General features: G+C 47.1%; 1 protein-coding gene across 1 annotated transcript in view; it reads left to right on the top strand.

Annotated features, from left to right (window-relative positions):
- The first annotated feature begins 2771 nt into the window (after positions 1-2771).
- The window catches only part of SMTNL2 (smoothelin like 2), a 46020-nt gene continuing 30057 nt past the window's right edge, over positions 2772-18734 (top strand). Inside the window, exon 1 of the mRNA XM_048824069.2 lies at positions 2772-3745. Within this exon, the coding sequence (XP_048680026.2) occupies positions 3341-3745 (405 nt within the window). The 5' untranslated portion in view covers positions 2772-3340. The remainder of the gene's footprint in view (positions 3746-18734) is intronic.

Genomic DNA, 18734 nt, shown 5'->3' with positions numbered 1-18734 from the left:
TTTTCAGAGCGGAACCTTTCTTTGAGCCAGAACATGCCCCAAAGCTCCAGCTACACTGGGTATTTAAAACATGTATTGGAATTGCACTAATGCCTGGATGCTATAGTGCTAGGTGATTTAGCAATACTGCAAAATCCTTACACAAAACACACCACCATTCTACAGTAATAGTCCAAACAATCCAAAGCACGATGGTCATGTAAACTGCGGTGTTTGGGATCACTACAATATTTTTCATAAGGCTGGAGAGACAATTCTGACTAAATCATTTTGGGTATCGGTTTGCTTAGCCAGTGTGGATGGGGCAAAGTAATTTCCACACTGTGATTAGAAGCCCATTTCTAAATACAGCTCACACTTTTAAAATGGTTCGGTCCCCAACCATGCTGGTCAGCCAAGTCATGCGAGAAACCATTTCAGCTGGAACTGTATTTCACCATGGTTCCAAAACCTGGTGAAAAGCCCAGTGTAGGTGAAGGCCTGTCTGATGCTGGCAGGAAAAAAAGAGTTGATTTCATTGTACTGGACAGATTTCCAGAAGTGTCTCATTTGGAGTGAAGAAACAAACCAAGTGGTTTTTGTTCTAACAAGATGGCATGGTACTGCTGCTCTTAGGCATTGTTTGCTCCTGTCTAATCTAGGCTTGATCCTAAAAGGTAGAGCACAAACAACTAAGGACAAGAGTGTGTGGATGCCCTCCCATGGACTTCGGGGGCTTTGGCTCAGGCACGAAAAGATGACCGACATTATTCGATTTTAAAAAAAAATCTTATTTTCAGGCATGACTTAAACAAAGAGGCACAGGCAGAAAGAACAAAACTCAGAGCGAGAGAGGATTTTCCAAGTTGTCTAGGAGATTTGGACACCACGTTCTTGATGATATTCCGGCATCTAAATCCCGTAGACAGCCTTGAAGCTTTCAGACAAAGTGTGTCTGTCTTCTTCCCCCGGTAATGCTGCCCCTTGGTTTATTTTTTTCATTCTTGTGTTTGTTTTTTATATTATCTGTTCAATGCTGGCTTTGTCATTGTTTGTGGCGGCTGCTCCATTCCCAGGGCTGCATCCAGCTGCGATGTCTTGGAAGAGGGAGATTTCAAACAAACAAAAATAAGTGCTGGGCATGATTTTAAATGTCTGAAACAAACAGCAAGTGTCCCTCATCCTGAGAGAGAGAGAGAGAGAGAGAGACTTTGAGACTGGATTTTAATTTCTTCCAAAATCAGGAAGGCCCTTCCTCCACATTGCTGTATTTACTGAATTGTGCAATGTTCCACATGCATGAACAAGGAGAGAAGTGGTTTTATAAATAACATTATGATGTAATTATTCTTTACTTGTCTGGGTCCAGACACACCAAAAGAAGTGGATTTTCTTGGAACAGATATGTGCTGCTTAGGGCTTGTTGGAAAATTTCTATCAAAACATTTTTTTTTGACTGAAAATTGAGCTTTCAACTGAATGAAATTTTTCATAAAAGGTGGGGGTTTTTTCCTTTTAATTTTTTAAAACTTTTTGATGGAAAATGCAATGCCTCCAAAATTATAATTTTCAGGTTTTGGCTGAAAGAATTTTATTTTTTATTTTTATTGAAAGTTCAAATTTTCAATGAGAAAATTCTGATCAACTTCTCCCCCCCCCCCCCCCCAAATCCCAAGAACTGGCATAAAAATCATGAGATTTTAAAAATGAACGGGGGATTCTTTTTATTTACTTCCTTTTTCTTTGGCGCATATAGAGGTCAGGCTGCCAAGCTTTTCTCTTTAAATAAATGAAAGCTGATGTCCCAGTGAATATCCTAATTCCTGCAGCTGGGGGCTTGGAGAAAAACAAAAAGAATCTTAAGCCTGACAGATGGCAATGCTGTGACGAGCCCCCGTTTAAAGCTGGCTCCTAACTGGAGTGGCTTTGCAGGCGTCACCCCAGGAATAAACCTGGCCAAGTATAGCCCCAGATCTGCCCTGGTTTACTGCTTGGGCATACATCGCGTCAGTATTTAACCGAGTTTGCAGCTCATTCTGGACTCCACAGTCTCAGAGCTGCTGCTGCCTGTCAGGGGACAACAGTTGAGCGCTGACCCCTTTCTATGGCAAGAAAGCATCTATTGTCTTATAGGCCATTGGCATTTGCTTGTAGGGTTGACTCAGAGCTGCAAACTGGGCCCCTTCTTCCCACAGACGGGAGAGGAAAAGGGGGTGTTAACACAAATCAAGGAGGAAAGAGAAATCAGTGGGGGTTGAAGGTTAAAGCCAGCTTTGGTAATAAGTCAATACCATAAATAAATGCAAACACGTGTGTGTCTCTGTAGATCACACCTACCTCTGCCAGAGACCTGGATCTCTGGGAAACACCTGCGTGGCCTGCCATACCAAGAATCTTCCTGGCTGTGCACTGGTAGGTGTGTGAGAGCATGTGGCAAGGGGAGCGCCGCACGTGTGCAGCTGTGTCTGGATGGGAGCAGGTCTATGTGAGTGCCGCGTACATGCCCGTGTACAAGTTATGTGGGAGAGTGTGTGTGCCTTTACTCTCCCAGAATCCAGTCCCCTCTCCCTTTGCCTCCAGGCTCCCCCAGGGAGCGATAAGGAATGTTTACTTTGGCAGGAGCATCCAAGCAACACAGGAAAGACCAGATATGCAACCCCCCTGCTCAGTCCTCTCCCCTGGCTCCCACTCATTCCTAGCCACCTCCTCCCGCAATTCCCGCCCCACCCACAGCCTTTCCTTTCTGATCCTCCCTCCCCACCCTGCCTCTCCCCCCCACCCTTGTCCCCTCCCACCCCAGAGCATCTCCCCTGCAGCTGCACGGCTCCTCCAAGAGCTGTTGACAGAGCCAAGCAGCCTCTGGCAGCTGCGAACAAGCCAGCCCCCCTCCCCACCCCTTTGCACTGTCCCCTCCTGAAATTGCATCGCCTCCTTGGAGGAGCTGGAGAGAGACACACACAGCCAGCCCTGCTGCTCAGCCAGCTTTGCTCTCGCTCCCGGCCAGGGCTCCCCCAACTTCGCCCTCCCTCATTTGCTTTTCTGTGCAGAGCTGCCAGAGTTGCCTTGTGCACCCCCGGAGCGGGGAGAATGCACAGAGCCAGCTGGAGCCCGGGGAAGTGAGCGTGCGAGTGCCCCGGGCAGGAGGTTGCCCTACAGCAGGGGCTGGGGGCTTTCCTTAGCCCTGTGTTTCTCAACCTTTTTGATACCAGGGACCGGCTTGCTGCCTTCCTAAACTGTGTCAGGGAGATCTCAGGGACCGGTGCCAGGACGCTCCAGGAGTGGGGTGTCCTGCGTTTGCAGCCCCCAGCCTCGCTGGCTGGGAGTTTGCCCGGAGCCCGGCAAGAGTCCCCAGCACCCCAACATGGACACGGTGGCCAGCGACATCGCAGACCTCAGCAGCCAGGACGCGCAGAGCGTGTGCGAGGCGCTGGGGCGCTACGAGGACACGCTGCGGGGCGCTGTGCGGGAGATCCACGTGGACATCCAGGTCTTCAAGCAAGGGGTGGACCGGCAAGTGGACGAGGTACTGCGCCTCGCCAGCCCGCTGGCCCGCACCGTCGCCGAGCTACAGCAGGAGAACCAGCGACTGCGCGTGCAGGTGGAGCGCCTGGCCAGGCAGGTGGAAGCCCTCAGCAGGTCGGCGGGGCTGCCGGACAGCTGGGCTGCGGAGTGCGGGGCAGCCGGGGGGCCCAGCTCTCCAGGAGCTGGCGCAAGGCGGGCCAGGTTCTCCAGCCATGCCACCTTATCCATGACCGGCAAGAGCCAGGTAAGCACAGCTGGGAGCGGGGAGCTGTGCTGGGGTGCCCCCTTGGGGGTGGTTGGGCATTGCAGGGTGCTTGGGAGACAGGGGTGGCTGGGGCACCTACCCCCAACTGGGGAGCACCGGTGCACAGGAGGGACTAATCCAGGCATTTAAAAAAATCTCAGCACCCCCCTCCACTTGTGTTGAACAGAACATTTGATAGACCTGGCCAGTTTGTGAACTAGGCCTGAACGGAGATTTCACTCCCTTTAACAAAATCAAATGGCAAGGACAGATCAAAGATAGTGCAAACAGCCTGTTTGAAATCTGATGATGTTACTGTCTGATGTCTCTCTGAACAGGAGCTCATCTAAGGATTGTTTTTATCTCTGCTAGTTTCCTTCCTTAAATGGTTTTAAAACAAAATCATTGGTCTTTATGTATGTGGGGCCAGGTCCCCGGAGGATATAAATTGGCATAACTCCATTGAATCAGGCCCCTTGGGTCAAAGGGGGTTGTATGAATGAGGAGAGAAGTTGGGAGAGCCACGGCTATATATCTAAGGCTCTTGAGCTTGCGTCCAGTGGAATCGTTGCCCAAGGAAATTGTGCGCGCCCTTTGGTGTGCTCCAAAGGCAAAATGAAGCCCTCTCTTCAGGAGTCTATTTATGAGCAACAATAGAATTCCTCCCTGCCAGAGGTGATTTAGTGTTCTCCAGAATCCCTGGGCACCCACCCCCCTGCAGGACAGTGGTATGGCTCTGAGAATGGGCCCTAGAGGATAAGGCTTTTATGCTGTCATTCCAAGGTCATAAACTTGCAAGAGCAGATAAAAGTGCTGTCTCAGGGCTATGTTGGTCTGTAGCTTGGTACAGGGAAACCCCACAGAGTTGAGCAGAAACTCTGCCCGAAACATGATACCCAGACAAATTGTTTATTACAGTACAAAGAACAGAGGGCCAGGTGCAGCCCCTACCACCTGGAGGTCGCAGTCAGACAATGAACACCTTTCCCACCCCACCAGAGCCCCCATGTCAGCCACAAGGATCACCTTATGCCCAATAGATTATGCAGGGGTGCTAGGGAAGGTAGTTTAAGGCAGTGGAGAAGCACAAAACTGTTCTAAGGTAACTGAGGCTCTGGATCAATGCATGAGTGAGTACTAACCCTATTTAAAGGGCCTTTGGCTGGGAACAGTTGAGAGCTTTTTAAAGAGCATCACCATGGGCAAGTGTCAGCATCATTGCCTCCTGCAGAGAGATCTGTAGGGTAATCTGGATATCAAGTGACTGTACTGGACTGAGTTGAGCCAAGATTGTTTTACGGGGCAATTTCATTTGTTGCAATCTTCAAAGGCATCGCCCTAGGAAGATTTGCTCACTCTTCACAGTCTCACTGCAAGTGTTTGAACACTAAGAATGAAACAACTCGTTTCATGCTTTCACAAAGGTCTGACAAGCCCACTTGGCAGTTGCTACAGCTAACTCCCAAAATGCGTTGTCAGACTTTCCTCAATCCTTAGGGAAATCTCTTGTTGAAGGTAGTGGAGATTTGCTTATAGACTAGAGCAGTGGTTTTCAAACTACGGGTCACAGACCCAGTACTGGGTCACGGAATGGAAGGCACTGGGCTGCGGTGGCTCTGGTCAGCACCACCGACTGGGCTGTTAAAAGTCCTGTCCGCGGTGCTGCCCAGCTAAGGCAGGCTAGTCCCTACCTGTTCTGACACTGTGCTGTGCCCCAGAAGCAGCCAGCAGCAGGTCCAGCTCCTAGGTTGGGGGGCCACAGGGCTCTGCATGCTGCCCCCACCACGAGCACCGGCTCTGCACTCCCATTGGCTAGGAACTGGCCAATGGGAGCTAGAGGGGCGGTGCCTGAGGGCAAGAGCCACACGGAGCCACTTGCATACTTCCGCCTAGGAGCCGGACCTGCTGCTGGCTGCTTCTGGGGTGCAGCGCAGTCCACGGTGCCAGGACAGGTAGGAAGCCTGCCTTAGCACCCCCGTGGCGCTGCTGACCCGGAGCTGCCTGAGTTAACCCCATGCCCCAATCTCCTGCTCCAGCCCTGAGCCCCCTCACCCCCAGACCTGGAGCCTGCTCCTGCAACCCAAACCCCTCATCCCCGGCCCCACCCCAGAGCCTGCAGCCCCAACCCAGAGCCCTGTCCCCCTCCTGCACCCCAAGCCCCTGCCCCAGCCCAGAGCCCCCTCCCACACCCTGAACCCCTCATTCCCGGCCCCACCCCTCAGCCCTCACCCCAGCACCGCAATCCTCTGCCCCAGCCCTGAGCCCCTCCCACACCCCAAACCCCTCATTCCCAGTACCACTGGGTCATGGGCATCAACAATTTTCTTTAACTGGGTCACCAGAAAAAAAGTTTGAAAACCACTGGACTAGATAAATACTTAAGGATTTGGCCTGTTGTACATACATAACAAATCTCACAGCTCCTGATCCAAAGCCCACTCAAGTCAATAGGAATCTTTCCACTGAGTCCAGAGGATTTCAGGGCTATCAACCAGAAAGAGATCCACTACATTTAGTATCGCTAATCCCCACTATCCAAAAAAAAAAAAAAAATCACAAGATTTAAAAAAAAAAAGATTTTTTTGCTATCTGGTTTTTGAACACTTGGGTCACGTTTTCAGGCTTTTGTCTACAGTCCTGGGAACCAGACACTTCCTTTTTTTAAAAGGACAGCTGAGATTCTTATATAATCAACATGACTCCCAGAGCTAAGGCTTCATATATCACAAGACTTGCAATTAAACAAAACCAAACCACCACACTTTGGTAACACGGACAGCTAGAAACAATTTTAAAAAGTCTCGTGGCTGTTCCCTAATGACAAGAACCACATCCAACAAATGCAAGTGTACTACTAAGAGGCACTCGGGTGGCATGGTGCTGGGCAGAGTATAATTGCCTGGATAGAACAGACCAATAAATGTTCTAGTTACAGCTCCATTATGATCAGCAATATTTCCTTTCTACTGCTAGAAAGGAACACTTTGCAATCCATAATTGGGTGCTGAATCAGTGGAGATATCTCCAGTTCACTAGGGGTGCACCTGATATCTTGGCAGCAGTGGCTTGACTCTTGTGCATGAATTATGTTATGCAATATGATATAGGCGAACAGAAAATAGTTTGGAGTAGTTCATATATTTTCTTTGACTGAGAAGTAGCTACTGTTATTTTGGGACTTGAGCCCTAGGGTGAAATTCTGGCCTCATAGACTTCAGCTCCAGAGTAGGGAGAAGAACCACAAGAATACCAACAACTGAGATACTGCTATCTGTTTTGTTTGTATTACTAATGCATGTATTTCTGGGTCCAGTCCTGCTCACAATAAGGATGAGAATAGTTCAGAGAAAAAGAACGGTCCAGTGATTCCGGTGCTAGTCTAGAACTCAAGACCTTGGCTCAAGTCCTTGTTCTTCCTTTGTGACCTTGGGCAAGTCATTTAATCCCTTATCTGTAAAACTGGAATAGCAGCATTTTCCTACCTCATAGGAGTATTGTAAGGATCAGTATAAAGACTGTGAAGTGCTCAGATACGGTGGTACTGTAATGGGGCCACAAACAGACCACACCCACTGAAGTCAGTAGAAATATTTCACTTCAGTGGGCAATGGCTTGGGTGCTCTGACACTAGCTACCCTCTCTGCCTCGGTTTCCCCATCTCTGAACTCAGGGATGGTGGGGAATTGAGATTTAAGCATTTTCTTAGTTTAGGAAAGGAGTGATTAACAAAACACATCTTAAAGTGCAAAGCTGCGCAAATCTTTTCCTGCACATTGTTATGAATTAAAAATAGGAAATTTTCACAATTCACTAAAGAACAAGGATGCTTTAAAAAAAAGCAAAAACTGGCTCATTTTCAAACAAAAATGGCTTTGCATCCAGTAGCATGTAAAGGATCTTTTTGCATATTTGTGATGTTAATAGCTGTTGTGGGTACATATTGTTGTGGGGCCACCAGGCTTTTTTGAACACAGTTCTGCAAAACTAAAATATTGCATTTTTCATGTCATTACTATTAGGCACTACTGTCACGGCATTCATGAATACAAGACCCAGCTGAGTGCAGGGTCCCCTTGTGCTAAGTACTGTGTGTAGATGCAGTACGGGGCGGTCCCCGTCCCAAAGAGGTTACAGTTTAAAGGGACAAGATAGAGACCAAGTGACTTGCCCAAGGTTACACAGCAACCTAGTGGCAGGGCCACGTCTCCCGAATCCCAGTGCAGGGCCCTATGTAATTCACCATGCTGCCTCACAGCTTTATTTCTCCCTCTTTAATAAGTTGCCTCGCAGAAGAAACCCACCCTGTTTATTTCTCTGATGGAAGCTTTCTTCCCAAGGCATCACACTCCTCTGGTCTGGTGGCTCTTTATTTTGCCACGTGCACGTGAGAATCGAATTTAACCCACTGAGCACCCCCAAAATGCAAGGTCGGGCTCATCATTTTGTATTTTCCGAAGAAGATGGTGGAAACTTACACCGGAAGAGTCTTGGGCGTCCATTATTTACAGTAGTATAGGTTCCCCCAGACCAGGTGCATGTTAATCCATAGTGCACGCTCCTAGTGCTATGAAAATGGGGTTGGATTTCTTAGCTTCAGCTTACCGCAGGTCACTGGTTCTGTGCTATGTTTCAGACAGCTCTTGGCCTGAGCTGTCATTCCCAGTTACCAGTGATGTCATTCAGAGCAGCTGGCTTTGCAGATCCCCTGGGGAGAGGTGAGAAAGCTCTTACAGCTGGAGCTACCTCGAGCAGCCCTAAAAGACAACAAACGTATTGAATGTACACTCATATGATGGATGGCTTTGACTTGTGCAGGGATGAGTGTGCCTGGTGTGGTTCTGTATGGCACGCTGAAGTCTCGGGAGAACGGCTGGAGGATACCAATTGTTGAAAGTGATTTCAGGGGTCTGTTTCATTTTTAAGCACACACATCACCGGAGACCAACACAAACCCTCTGCGGAGTTCTGCTCACGTCAGCAGTTCGGTGGAACTGCCTCCAAAAGAGCCTCCACCCCCCCCCCCCAGCACTCTTCTAGTGGCCTGTCTACGCTGCAGCTGGAGTTGTGACTGCAGCGGGTGTGGGCACACAACACACTAGCTTTCATCCAGCTACCGCAGCTAAAAATAGTAACAACGCCACAAGAGCGCAGAGCCCTGCTAGGCAGGCAATGAGTATGTGCCCAGTGTTCTAGGTGGGCGTGTCCAGTCCGCGCCAGCATCTGTCCGGCTGCAATTTCACTGCTACTTTTAGCGGCGCGAGCTAGATTAAACCTGTGTGGGGATGCTTAGACTCGCTGCAGTCACACCTCTGCCTACAGCGCAGACGTGTACTCGGGTGAAATCCTGGCCCTACTGATATCAGTGGGGAGTTTGCTGTTGACTTCAATACGACTATGATTTCACTCTCTGATCTCCGTCACCAGCCCTGCTGGAGAGGAGGGGGAAAAGAGCAACTTTCTATGTGAATGAAAAGGTAACATAGGGTCCCATGTTTGAAAATCGGGCCTAACAGGTTCCTGTCAATTTTAGGTGCTTCCAGGCCAATATGATTATTCAGATGAAGGATTAAGGTTCCCATGTCTGGAAACTCCCCATTCAAACAGAACACACAGTACTGCTTTTAGAGTAGCAGCCGCGTTAGTCTGTATTCGCAAAAAGAAAAAGGAGGACTAGTGGCACCTTAGAGACTAACCCATTTATTTGAGCATAAGCTTTCGTGAGCTACAGCTCACTTCATCGGATGCATTCAGTGGAAAATACAGTGGGGAGATTTATATACACACAGACCATGAAAAATGCTGACATGCTACCTTTTATTTAGGGTGATTTTTGGTTGCTCTGTTATAGCGATAAACAGAACTGTATGTATCCAGTTTCAGATTCTGGCATGTAAAGGTGCACACTGCAAGAGGACATCATTTTTGTGTCCATATAAGCTAGAAAGAGGATCTTGTACCGAAACCCCTATGAAAGGCAGAGTCCTTTACCCTGCTTGAATCCATCACATGCATATATGTACCTGCAGAATTAGTGCCCGAACACAGCCCTCTGCCTGGGGTTCCTTGACAGCAGTTGAAGTATCTGTGGGAAGAAAGCTAGGCTGTACTTGGTTTTTCTCCAAGGCCTCCCTGTCTCAGACTTTAGTTTCCTATGCCGGAAAGAGTCACTCTCACCTCCAAGGTGGAGTTAATGAGCAACACCCACCACAGTGGGTCAACAGGAATTCTGTGTGGGACACTTTACAAAGTGGATCAACAGAAGAACCTGCCACTTTATCTCAGACCCCGAACTGCATATCTGTGAACTCTGGGGAAGTTCCGATCGAGAGTGACACACTCCCAAAGTTTGGGAAAATCTTGTTAGGCCCATTCTTTAAAAGTATGATCATGTCTGTCACCTCCAGATTTTGATTCTTCACTTCCCACTGCAGGGTCAGGCAGGATTCTAGAGCTGGCTGAAGTTTTTCAATCAACACAAGTTTCCTGCCCCTCAAAATGGAGTTTTATCTAAACCAAAACTTTCCACAGGAAAATGTTAGGACTCTTGTTTCTGCAACCCAAAGTTTTCCAAAATATCAAATTTGTTTCTCCTTTTTTCCTGTCTCCCTCCGCCCCCAGTACAATAAAATGAATAAGCGACAGAGTAAAGAGAAAAATGAAAAGCTGCAACTCTAGCTTTGCAGAAGCTGATGAAGTTTTGAAAATCTGGAGAGGAAAAAAGCAAAGACGAAGAGGAAAGTGAAAGATTCCAGACATTAGGGTGACCAGACAGCAAATGTGAAAAATTGGGACAGGGGGTGCGGGGTAATAGAAGCCTATATAAGAAAAAGACCCAAAAATTTGGACCGTCCCTATAAAATCGGGACATCTGGTCACCCTACCAGACATACATTCTAAGAGTGTGGGCAGATGATCCCATATCTGCCTACTCTGGGGTTCTTACACCTTCCTTCTTCCGAAGCACCTGGTACCAACCGCTGTGGATAACATCATCTTAAGTTAGATGGGCCTGGGGTCTGATCCAGTCTAGCAAGTCCTATGTGCCTAGTGCATTCAGTGCTAAGAAGGGGGGAGGGAGACCCCAAACATCTGAAATCTTGATATCCATTTTTGATAACTATCAAAATCAATGCTTCCGTTTGAATTATTTCAAAATTTTCCCATAAAAAAGTCACTTCTTAAAAAAAGTTTAACTTTAATTTGAAACTGTGGGGGGTGGGTGGGAAATGAACAGGTTTTTCCCACCATCTCTGTAAGAGACACTTGCAAGCAGTTGGACTTAGTCTGCTACAAGACTTTTCCGGCTGCACTTTGGTTATAATTGACCTCGCCCCCCCCCAGCTCACCCTGGCACAAATCCATTCGCAACTTTGAGCTACCCAGAGAAAATGAGCCAGACCCTCCAATGGGGTAGATCAATATAGCTCCCTTTGGCCCAGTCACTGCAAGGTAGTCCTATGCTGCAATTTGTTGTGTTCCTGAAAAAAAATTAAAGATTAAATTATGAGTGAGCCAGTGCAGCCCTATGCAGGGCTGGATTTAAGGGCAGGTGACCCAGGCGATAGCCTGGGGGTGCCAGGCTTGGAGTGCTGGTTTTGTTGTTAGTGACAAAAAGGAAAATAGGGAATACTTGAAACATGTTACTTCAGACATTCTATGTGGGTTCATTTTTCACTAACCTCCTAGAATGTTCTGGACTTTAGTAGAATCTTGTGGAACCTTCCAGACTTTCTGAGAACTACCTCAAACCTCCTAGAATGTTGTCAGCCCTGCCCGCGCGGGTATATAAGGGGCGGGGCGTCGCCAGTCAGTCAGTGAGATATAAGAACGAAGTGAAGCGAGAGCCTAGTTGTGATGTTGTGAACCTTGTTTTATTTTGCAATTGTGAAAGTATACTTGTGTTTTAAGATTTGAAGAGTGTAAGTAGCGACTAACAAAAAGACATATTTAATGAGATGCCAGAGATCTCTATCGAACACCTATCTACACAACAATATAAAAGAAATACTGTTACTTCTTTTGCCATGCTTAGCATGAAATGTTTGAATACTGTGGATCACAGACTTTTGCTCTCCCTAATACCGTTTTACCCTGCAGAAAATAAAAGATGCTCCTGAAGATGCCTTCAGGAGCTCAGTATAGGAAGCGAAAAGCTCAATTGCAATCTAGTTTGCAGCAAGGGGCAAATTTGATGGGAAAAATATCTGAAACAAAACAACATACACTGGGCTTTAGGCAGTAGCAATCATCCCAGTGCAGAAAAAATTGAGGAATTTGTTTGCTTAAATATATGACATGAATAAATACAGATTTACAGATCCTAGCATGCAAATGTATCGTCTTATCTGACAGGGATAAATCATGCACGCAAATCATGCATCAAAGTTGTGAAATGGGCTAACAATGCAATGCAGGGGAGGGGGCACTGAAGCTGTCCCTTGCCTGGGGCACCCCATTTGGCCTGGACGGCCAATTGCTACCAAGCTGTGAGCTTTTTGGGAGGAGTGTTCATAGTGTTCATTACACAGTTGTCAGGAGGTGATCCACAGCTTAAACTTAGTATGTCCTGAGCTACCACGTACTTGTTGCTTGTTCTCCTGCTTTCCTCAGAGAATTAGATTTTAAGCTCACTGGAGTGGGGGCCCTGGGTGAAGGATTTCACCTCACGTCTTTATGTATGTTTGTTACAATATCCTAGCATAATGGATCCCTGATCTTGTCTGGGGCCCTTTGGCGCGACCGCCATACAAGTAATAGATAATGTGCAGATACAGTTACAGCAGCCCCATGACAAGACTGGAAGGATGACCAGAATCCACGCTTGATACACCTGAGCAACACCGCCGAGTAGAAGAGAAGTCATTAACCCTCCTAGCCATCTATGCAGGGATTTGAGCCACTTGACCACCAAGGTCATGGATTTCAGTGCACCTGATCTGTTCTCAAGTCCTGCTCAGCACCAGCTCATTTGGAGCCAACCTAGAGCCTGTCACTGGAGCTCCGAGTATTCCTTTGTCTGTGCTCCCCCATGCAGGCTCTCCCTTATGTGGGGCTTACATGGTACAGAGAGCCATTATGTCAGGCTGAATTTCACCCTAACTGGATACAGGAGAGTACCTGGAGTTGGGAAGGAAGGCAGATGTGAGTCCATCCATGTATTTTCCAACAGCTCATGCATAATGCCTTTTTAGGTCTGCTGCGTAGAGAGATTTATTGCACTGATTAGATGGCGGGGGGGGGGGGGGGGGGGGAGAACCCTCTGAGCTAATGCAGGTTTTCTGATAAGACTGTGCGTGTATTATTCCACTGCAGAAAGGCCACATGCAAACAATGCCAGGTTTGGGTTCAGTTGTGGCATTAAACCACAGCCTGCAGCAGGAACAATGCCCCAGTGTGTGCTGTGGAAGTATGCCAGGCAAGCACAGCTGTTCTGCCACCTTAGAATAAAGTGCAAGGTGTACTCTTCCCCTGTGGCATGCTGGCTGGCACGCTGGGCCCTGGGATCATAATGTGGAGGGCATACTTAGGCTCGCACTAGCCTATTGCAGCACCACCAGTGATCACCCTTATATTCTAACTTTGTTTTGAGGGTTTATGGTTCAAGGGTAGATATTGTCACCCGTCACTGCAGCACATATTTGACCTCTGCTCTTCCTCCCTAGTGCACCTGAGCAGGGCTAGATGCAACTGACCCCCTAGGGATAGATTCCACAAGATGCTGAGCACCTCCGATGAAGTGTTCAGTGCTTTTGACTCTGACTGACATAGACAGGGGACAATGGGCACTGACAGATGGTGCTAAGTACCATGCAGGATAGGGCCCTCATTGAATGAGCCCACAGTATTTTGTTATAGGTAGTGTTGTTGCGGAAGTGCTCTATAAAACAGATCTCTCTCTCCCTCTTCACATATGAGAGTAGTTACTAGATAAGGGATAATAGATAGCACTCAAGAAGATGCACTCTTACTTCTCTGCTGCTGTTGGCGGTGCTGCTCCTTCAGAGCTGGGCGCCCAGCCAGCAGCCACTGCTCTCCAGCTGCCCAGCTCTGAATGTGAGCAATAAGTCCCCCGCCGCCCAAAGCTCCCCGGTTTGAGAACTACTGATCTAGACCATCTCTGACAAGTGTTTGTCTAACCTCTTCTTAAAACCTCCAATGATGGAGTTTCCACGACCTTCCTCGGTGATTTGTTCCAGTGCTGAACTACCCTGACAGTTAGGAAGTGTTTTTCTGACGTCTATTCTAAATTTCCTTCACTGCAATTTAAGTGTAGGTCTTTCTATGCCACTCTTAAGTGTCAGCTGGAGCTGGTTGTTTTTTTACTTCTGCTTTAGGCTGTCTACACTGCCACTTTCAGTGCTAAAACTTTAGTCGTTCAAGAGTGTGAAAGGACACTCCCCCCGAGCGACAAAAGTTTTAGCACTGAAAAGCACCAGTGTAGACAGCTCTTTGTTGCCGGGAGCGAATCTACCACCGTTCATTCGGGATGTTTTGTTGTTGTTGTTTTTTAAATCGCCGGGCGAGCTTGATAAAGCATGTCTACACTGCTCGCATCACAGTGCTTCCCTTAATGTCTAATTTGAAGAAACTGATTATCTAAAGTTCCCTATTAAAGTGCAGATCTACTACGAACAGTGTTTGTGATGACTTGGCACTTTATTCACCCACAGACCTGCTCCATGCATATATTTTGGGTCTTATCTGTTTACTAGCCAAATCGAGTTTCATTACATTTACTCTTGCTCACCCTGCAGAGAAACACTGCTTCTGGAAGAGCAAGCCGGGTTCAGTTTTGGCTTGTGCCTAGTCAACGGAATGGTTATCCAAGTTCCAACAGCAAAATCTTTATTTATCTCCCACTTGATAGGAGTTGTGCAAGGATTTGTTGAATTCAGTGATTAAGGCCTACCTGTGTACTGTTGGGAATTAGTGCAGAGACGTGACATCAATTTACCAATCAGAATGAGCTCTGGACATTAAGGACCTGATTCCTCACCCATTTACACTGGTGTAACTACTGATTTCAGTAGCATTACTCCACATGTACAGCCATGTGAGGAAGTGGAGAATTGAGCCCTCAGTATTCACAGCCAGACTCTAATAAAACTAAAATTAGACGCTGTGTAGCAAAACTGTTGTATAAGGTTAGTTATTAAGAAACCTATAGAACTCCACTTGTTTGGCTCATAGAACTCCTCCCATTCTGTTAGCTACACTAAACAGTTTAGTCCCTATAACATTCCTATCTGGATTTTAAAAAAATCCCTAGGATTTTCCTTTTGAAGGATATAACCTATTTGACACCAGTTTTCCAGTAGGAGTAACTCCACTGACTTCACTTTCCCTGAGTAAGAGTACAGAATCATGGCCCATTAATGTGTTTTCGGAAGCAAACCAAACCCTACCCTGGCTTACACCACTCTAGTCATTCCAGTGAAATTCCTCTAGAGCGGGCCAAATTCTGCTCTCCTGTTCCAGTGCTTATTTACATCAATTGCATTTGAAATGTTGTCAGTGAATAATGAAAACAAAATGGTCACCAGGGGCCCTAAAACACTTGCTCAATAATGCAGCAAGTGTCTGAATCCTATTTTTGATACTTGAAGCCATCCAGGAACAATTCCGTTAATCTCCGTTTTTGCAAGCTGTTGGCCTGTCTCCAGACCAGGGAGGATTAACACCACGCCCAGAGCTTGCTCAGGCCCTTTCTTCAGGACACCATGTCATAGTAGGACCATTAATGTTCAGCATACCCCAGAACAAACCACTTCAACATAAATCCAACAGGTAATTTCCCCCAACCCATTGTCTTCCTTACCAGTCTCCCTGCTTCCTTACCAATCCTCCTAGAAAACACCTGCTAGGGAATCCCCCTGTTCTAGAAACCATCCTACTTCCTGGAGCTTCTCTTATACCCACTCTTACAGCCATTACAGGAAACAGGAGCTCAGCAGGAAATCAGCTGACCCCTTTGCAGCTGGTTCTGATCACTCCCTCTGCTATGCGCAAACACTTGTTTTTACAGGGGCACTGCCTCTGCACAGGGCTGGCCGGCTCCAGACCCCCTGTTTCTTTTGGGGGCAAACCACCCTGTTGCACTGATAAAAGGGTTAAATAGTTGGGGTGAATTTGGTAAGAATCTTCCACCAATGTTTGAATTAAATTGTTTTGTGGTAAAATCTGGTCAAGCGGCTGAGTGATCTTTTGGGGCCCAATTGTTTCTGTTCCAAGGGCCTGATCCTCCATTTATTTTATTTTATTTTATTTGGCCCATGGGTGAGGCTATGGAGGGGCACGTTACTAATGTGTTGGCAGCATTTGTCTGCACTCATTTAAGAGCCATTTGTCATGTCTCAGCTGCATTTGGCCCTAAAACCTTGGTGAGAATATAACAGCATGAAGCAGTTCCCAGAATCTTTTTTCCTCCGCATGAAGTTTTTTTGCTCTCTTAATGCTGCCCAAATTACTGCCTTGCTGGTGTGCATTCTTCTGAAGTGGGAGCCAGATCCTTTAGATAACCTTTTAAGGTACACGCACTAGCCAAGCTGTTTGGAATTTGTACACTCTGCATGGCAGGCGGTGGGTCAACCTGGCTTCAGTAACATGAGAAGTTACACCAGGTGTGAATTCGGACCAGTGGGTGTTCTCTATGTCCTTGCCGTCTTTCTCTCTCTAGATAACGTTGTTTGCCTTCTCGTTTTTTTTCCAACCCCCCCAATCCCCTACATTTTAGTACCATTTGTCTTTCCTTCAGCCCTTTACTCACATCACAGGTTTCCTCTCCCCCGCCCCCCTTCTCCAAGAGTGGCAAGCCAGCTCCTTTCACCAGCACTGAATTTGCAAAGGGCCCTGTTCTGAAGGCAACATTTCTTATGGGCTTGATTTTCAGAAGGGCGGATGAGTGCCCTGAACTCTTCCTGAAGTCAGCGGGAGCGGTGGATGCTCAGCACCTCTGAACATCGGGCCCAAAGTGATGTCGATGGAAATTTTGCCAGTGTCGGAAGTGCAAGATGGTGCCTTGAAAGGGGAAAAAATAATCTTCCCCCTGATCATTTTCAGAAACAAGTGACAGCCTCACCATGAAACCAAAGACATCATAAAAGCAAATTAGACAGGAACAGATATGGTAAAGCATTCTGGGCATGATCCCGCACTCTGGTCCCAATCCAGCGAAGCACTTACATACATATGCAGTCTCGTTGACTTCAGTGAGACTAAGCATATGGTTAAAATTAAGCAAGTGCTTAAGTGCTTTGCTGGATTGGAGAATGCTCAGCATCATGTGGGACTGAACATTTAGGCCCTTTCAGGAATCTTGTTCCCACTGAAGTCAGTGATGATAATCCTCATGACTTCAGTGTTGCGCTTCTGACCCTTCATGGGTTAAACAGGCTCTTTGGGACAGGGACTCTCTTTTTAATATGGGTTTGTACAATGCCTCTAACAATGCTATGGGATTTCCAGTTAGACCACATTTGTAAGGTACTGTGCACATGAAAAACCAGTTGGAAGGCTGCAGTGTGATATCCACTGCAAGATTGGCTCTCTAGATACCTGTTTATTATTATTTTATGTCGAATCAAGATTCTCAAGCGTGATTTTGCATGCCTCCATTTTTGGGTGGCCAACCTGAGACACTGTAAAGGGGCTGATTTTCAGAAAGTGCTGAGCACCCACTCTGTGAAAATCAAGCCACTTTCAGTTGGGCAACCAGAATCACTAATCACGTCTGAAAATCTGGGCAATTAGTAATCATTAATTATCCACCAAATCCTGTGGCCCTCACTCAGGCAAGATGTTCATAGAAGTCTGTGGGAGTTTTACTCAAGTAAGGACTGCTGTTTTAAAGAAATTGAAACCGTTTGCCTTCCAAAAATGCCCCCAATCCGTTCATCTCTCAGGCAGCCTGCCCATCACTCAGTAATCATGGCTGTGTCTGCTCTCACAAGGCATGTTTTGTTATGGGTAAATTAAAGCTATATTCAGAAAGCCAGGCAATAGGTTAGAGCGGGTGTGTCTACACCGTGATAAAGACCCGCAGCCTGACCTGGATCAGCTGACTCGGACTGCAGGGCAATCAAATTGCAATGTAGATGTCTCCCGCCTTGTGGGGTCTCAGAGCCCGGGCTTCAGCATGTTTGTAGTGCCACAACCCGTGCCGTGAGAGCCCCAGTGAGCTGGCCCGCGCTCTGAGACTCGGTGCCGTGGGTTTTTTATCACAGCGTAAACATACATAGCGGGACTGCTCCTGAACGAAAGAGAGCACATGGTGCCGTCAAAGCCCTGCTGAGATTGCATATTAGGTCCATGAACTGTAACGTGTATGATTGTATTTAACACTGTGTACGTAATCCAGTATGGTGCAGTCAATACAAACAGCAGCTGTGTTTTTCTGTCTGCAGGAAACAAATCCAAGTGTCACTTACTAAAACCCAACAGCTCCCAGGGTTTAGCGCTAATGTTTTATCGTTGCATTTGTCATGTTGCTACCCTGGCAACAAAGGCCACTTGCTTTCTGTTTTTCTATGTGTAGGAGGTTTCTGTGTATCAGTCCTGAGAATTCCTCTGCTGCTGAACATCAGGGGTCAAAACCTGGTTTCTGAGCCAAGCAGGCTTTTATCTAGGGATCCCATTACTGTTGTATCTGACCACCTCACAATCTTACAAGTATCTATCCTCCCAATACCCCTGCAATGTAGGGAAATATTTCTGTTATCCCAGTTTTACAGATGGGGTACTGCTGTGATGGTTAATTTGCTAGCTCTTGTGATAAAATCTGATCCGATGCTGTGATGATGCCCGTGCTTTGGTCATAGGAGCATGCTGCACTGAGGTTTTCTAGTCTTGCTAAAGTGCAAGCTGCTGTCCTGCATTGGTGGCTAGCTAGGGGAAAAGTGTTAACACCTTCCTACATAGTACTGCATGCAGTCAGGGAGGTGCTAATACAATTTCCCTTTTGCGGGTATGGCTTGTGTGAGGGGATTTCCTC

Source organism: Caretta caretta, chromosome 17 (genome assembly GCF_965140235.1).
Source record: "Caretta caretta isolate rCarCar2 chromosome 17, rCarCar1.hap1, whole genome shotgun sequence".
In the NCBI taxonomy this organism is placed as follows: domain Eukaryota; kingdom Metazoa; phylum Chordata; order Testudines; family Cheloniidae; genus Caretta; species Caretta caretta.
This window is presented reverse-complemented; position numbering and strand designations above follow the sequence as displayed.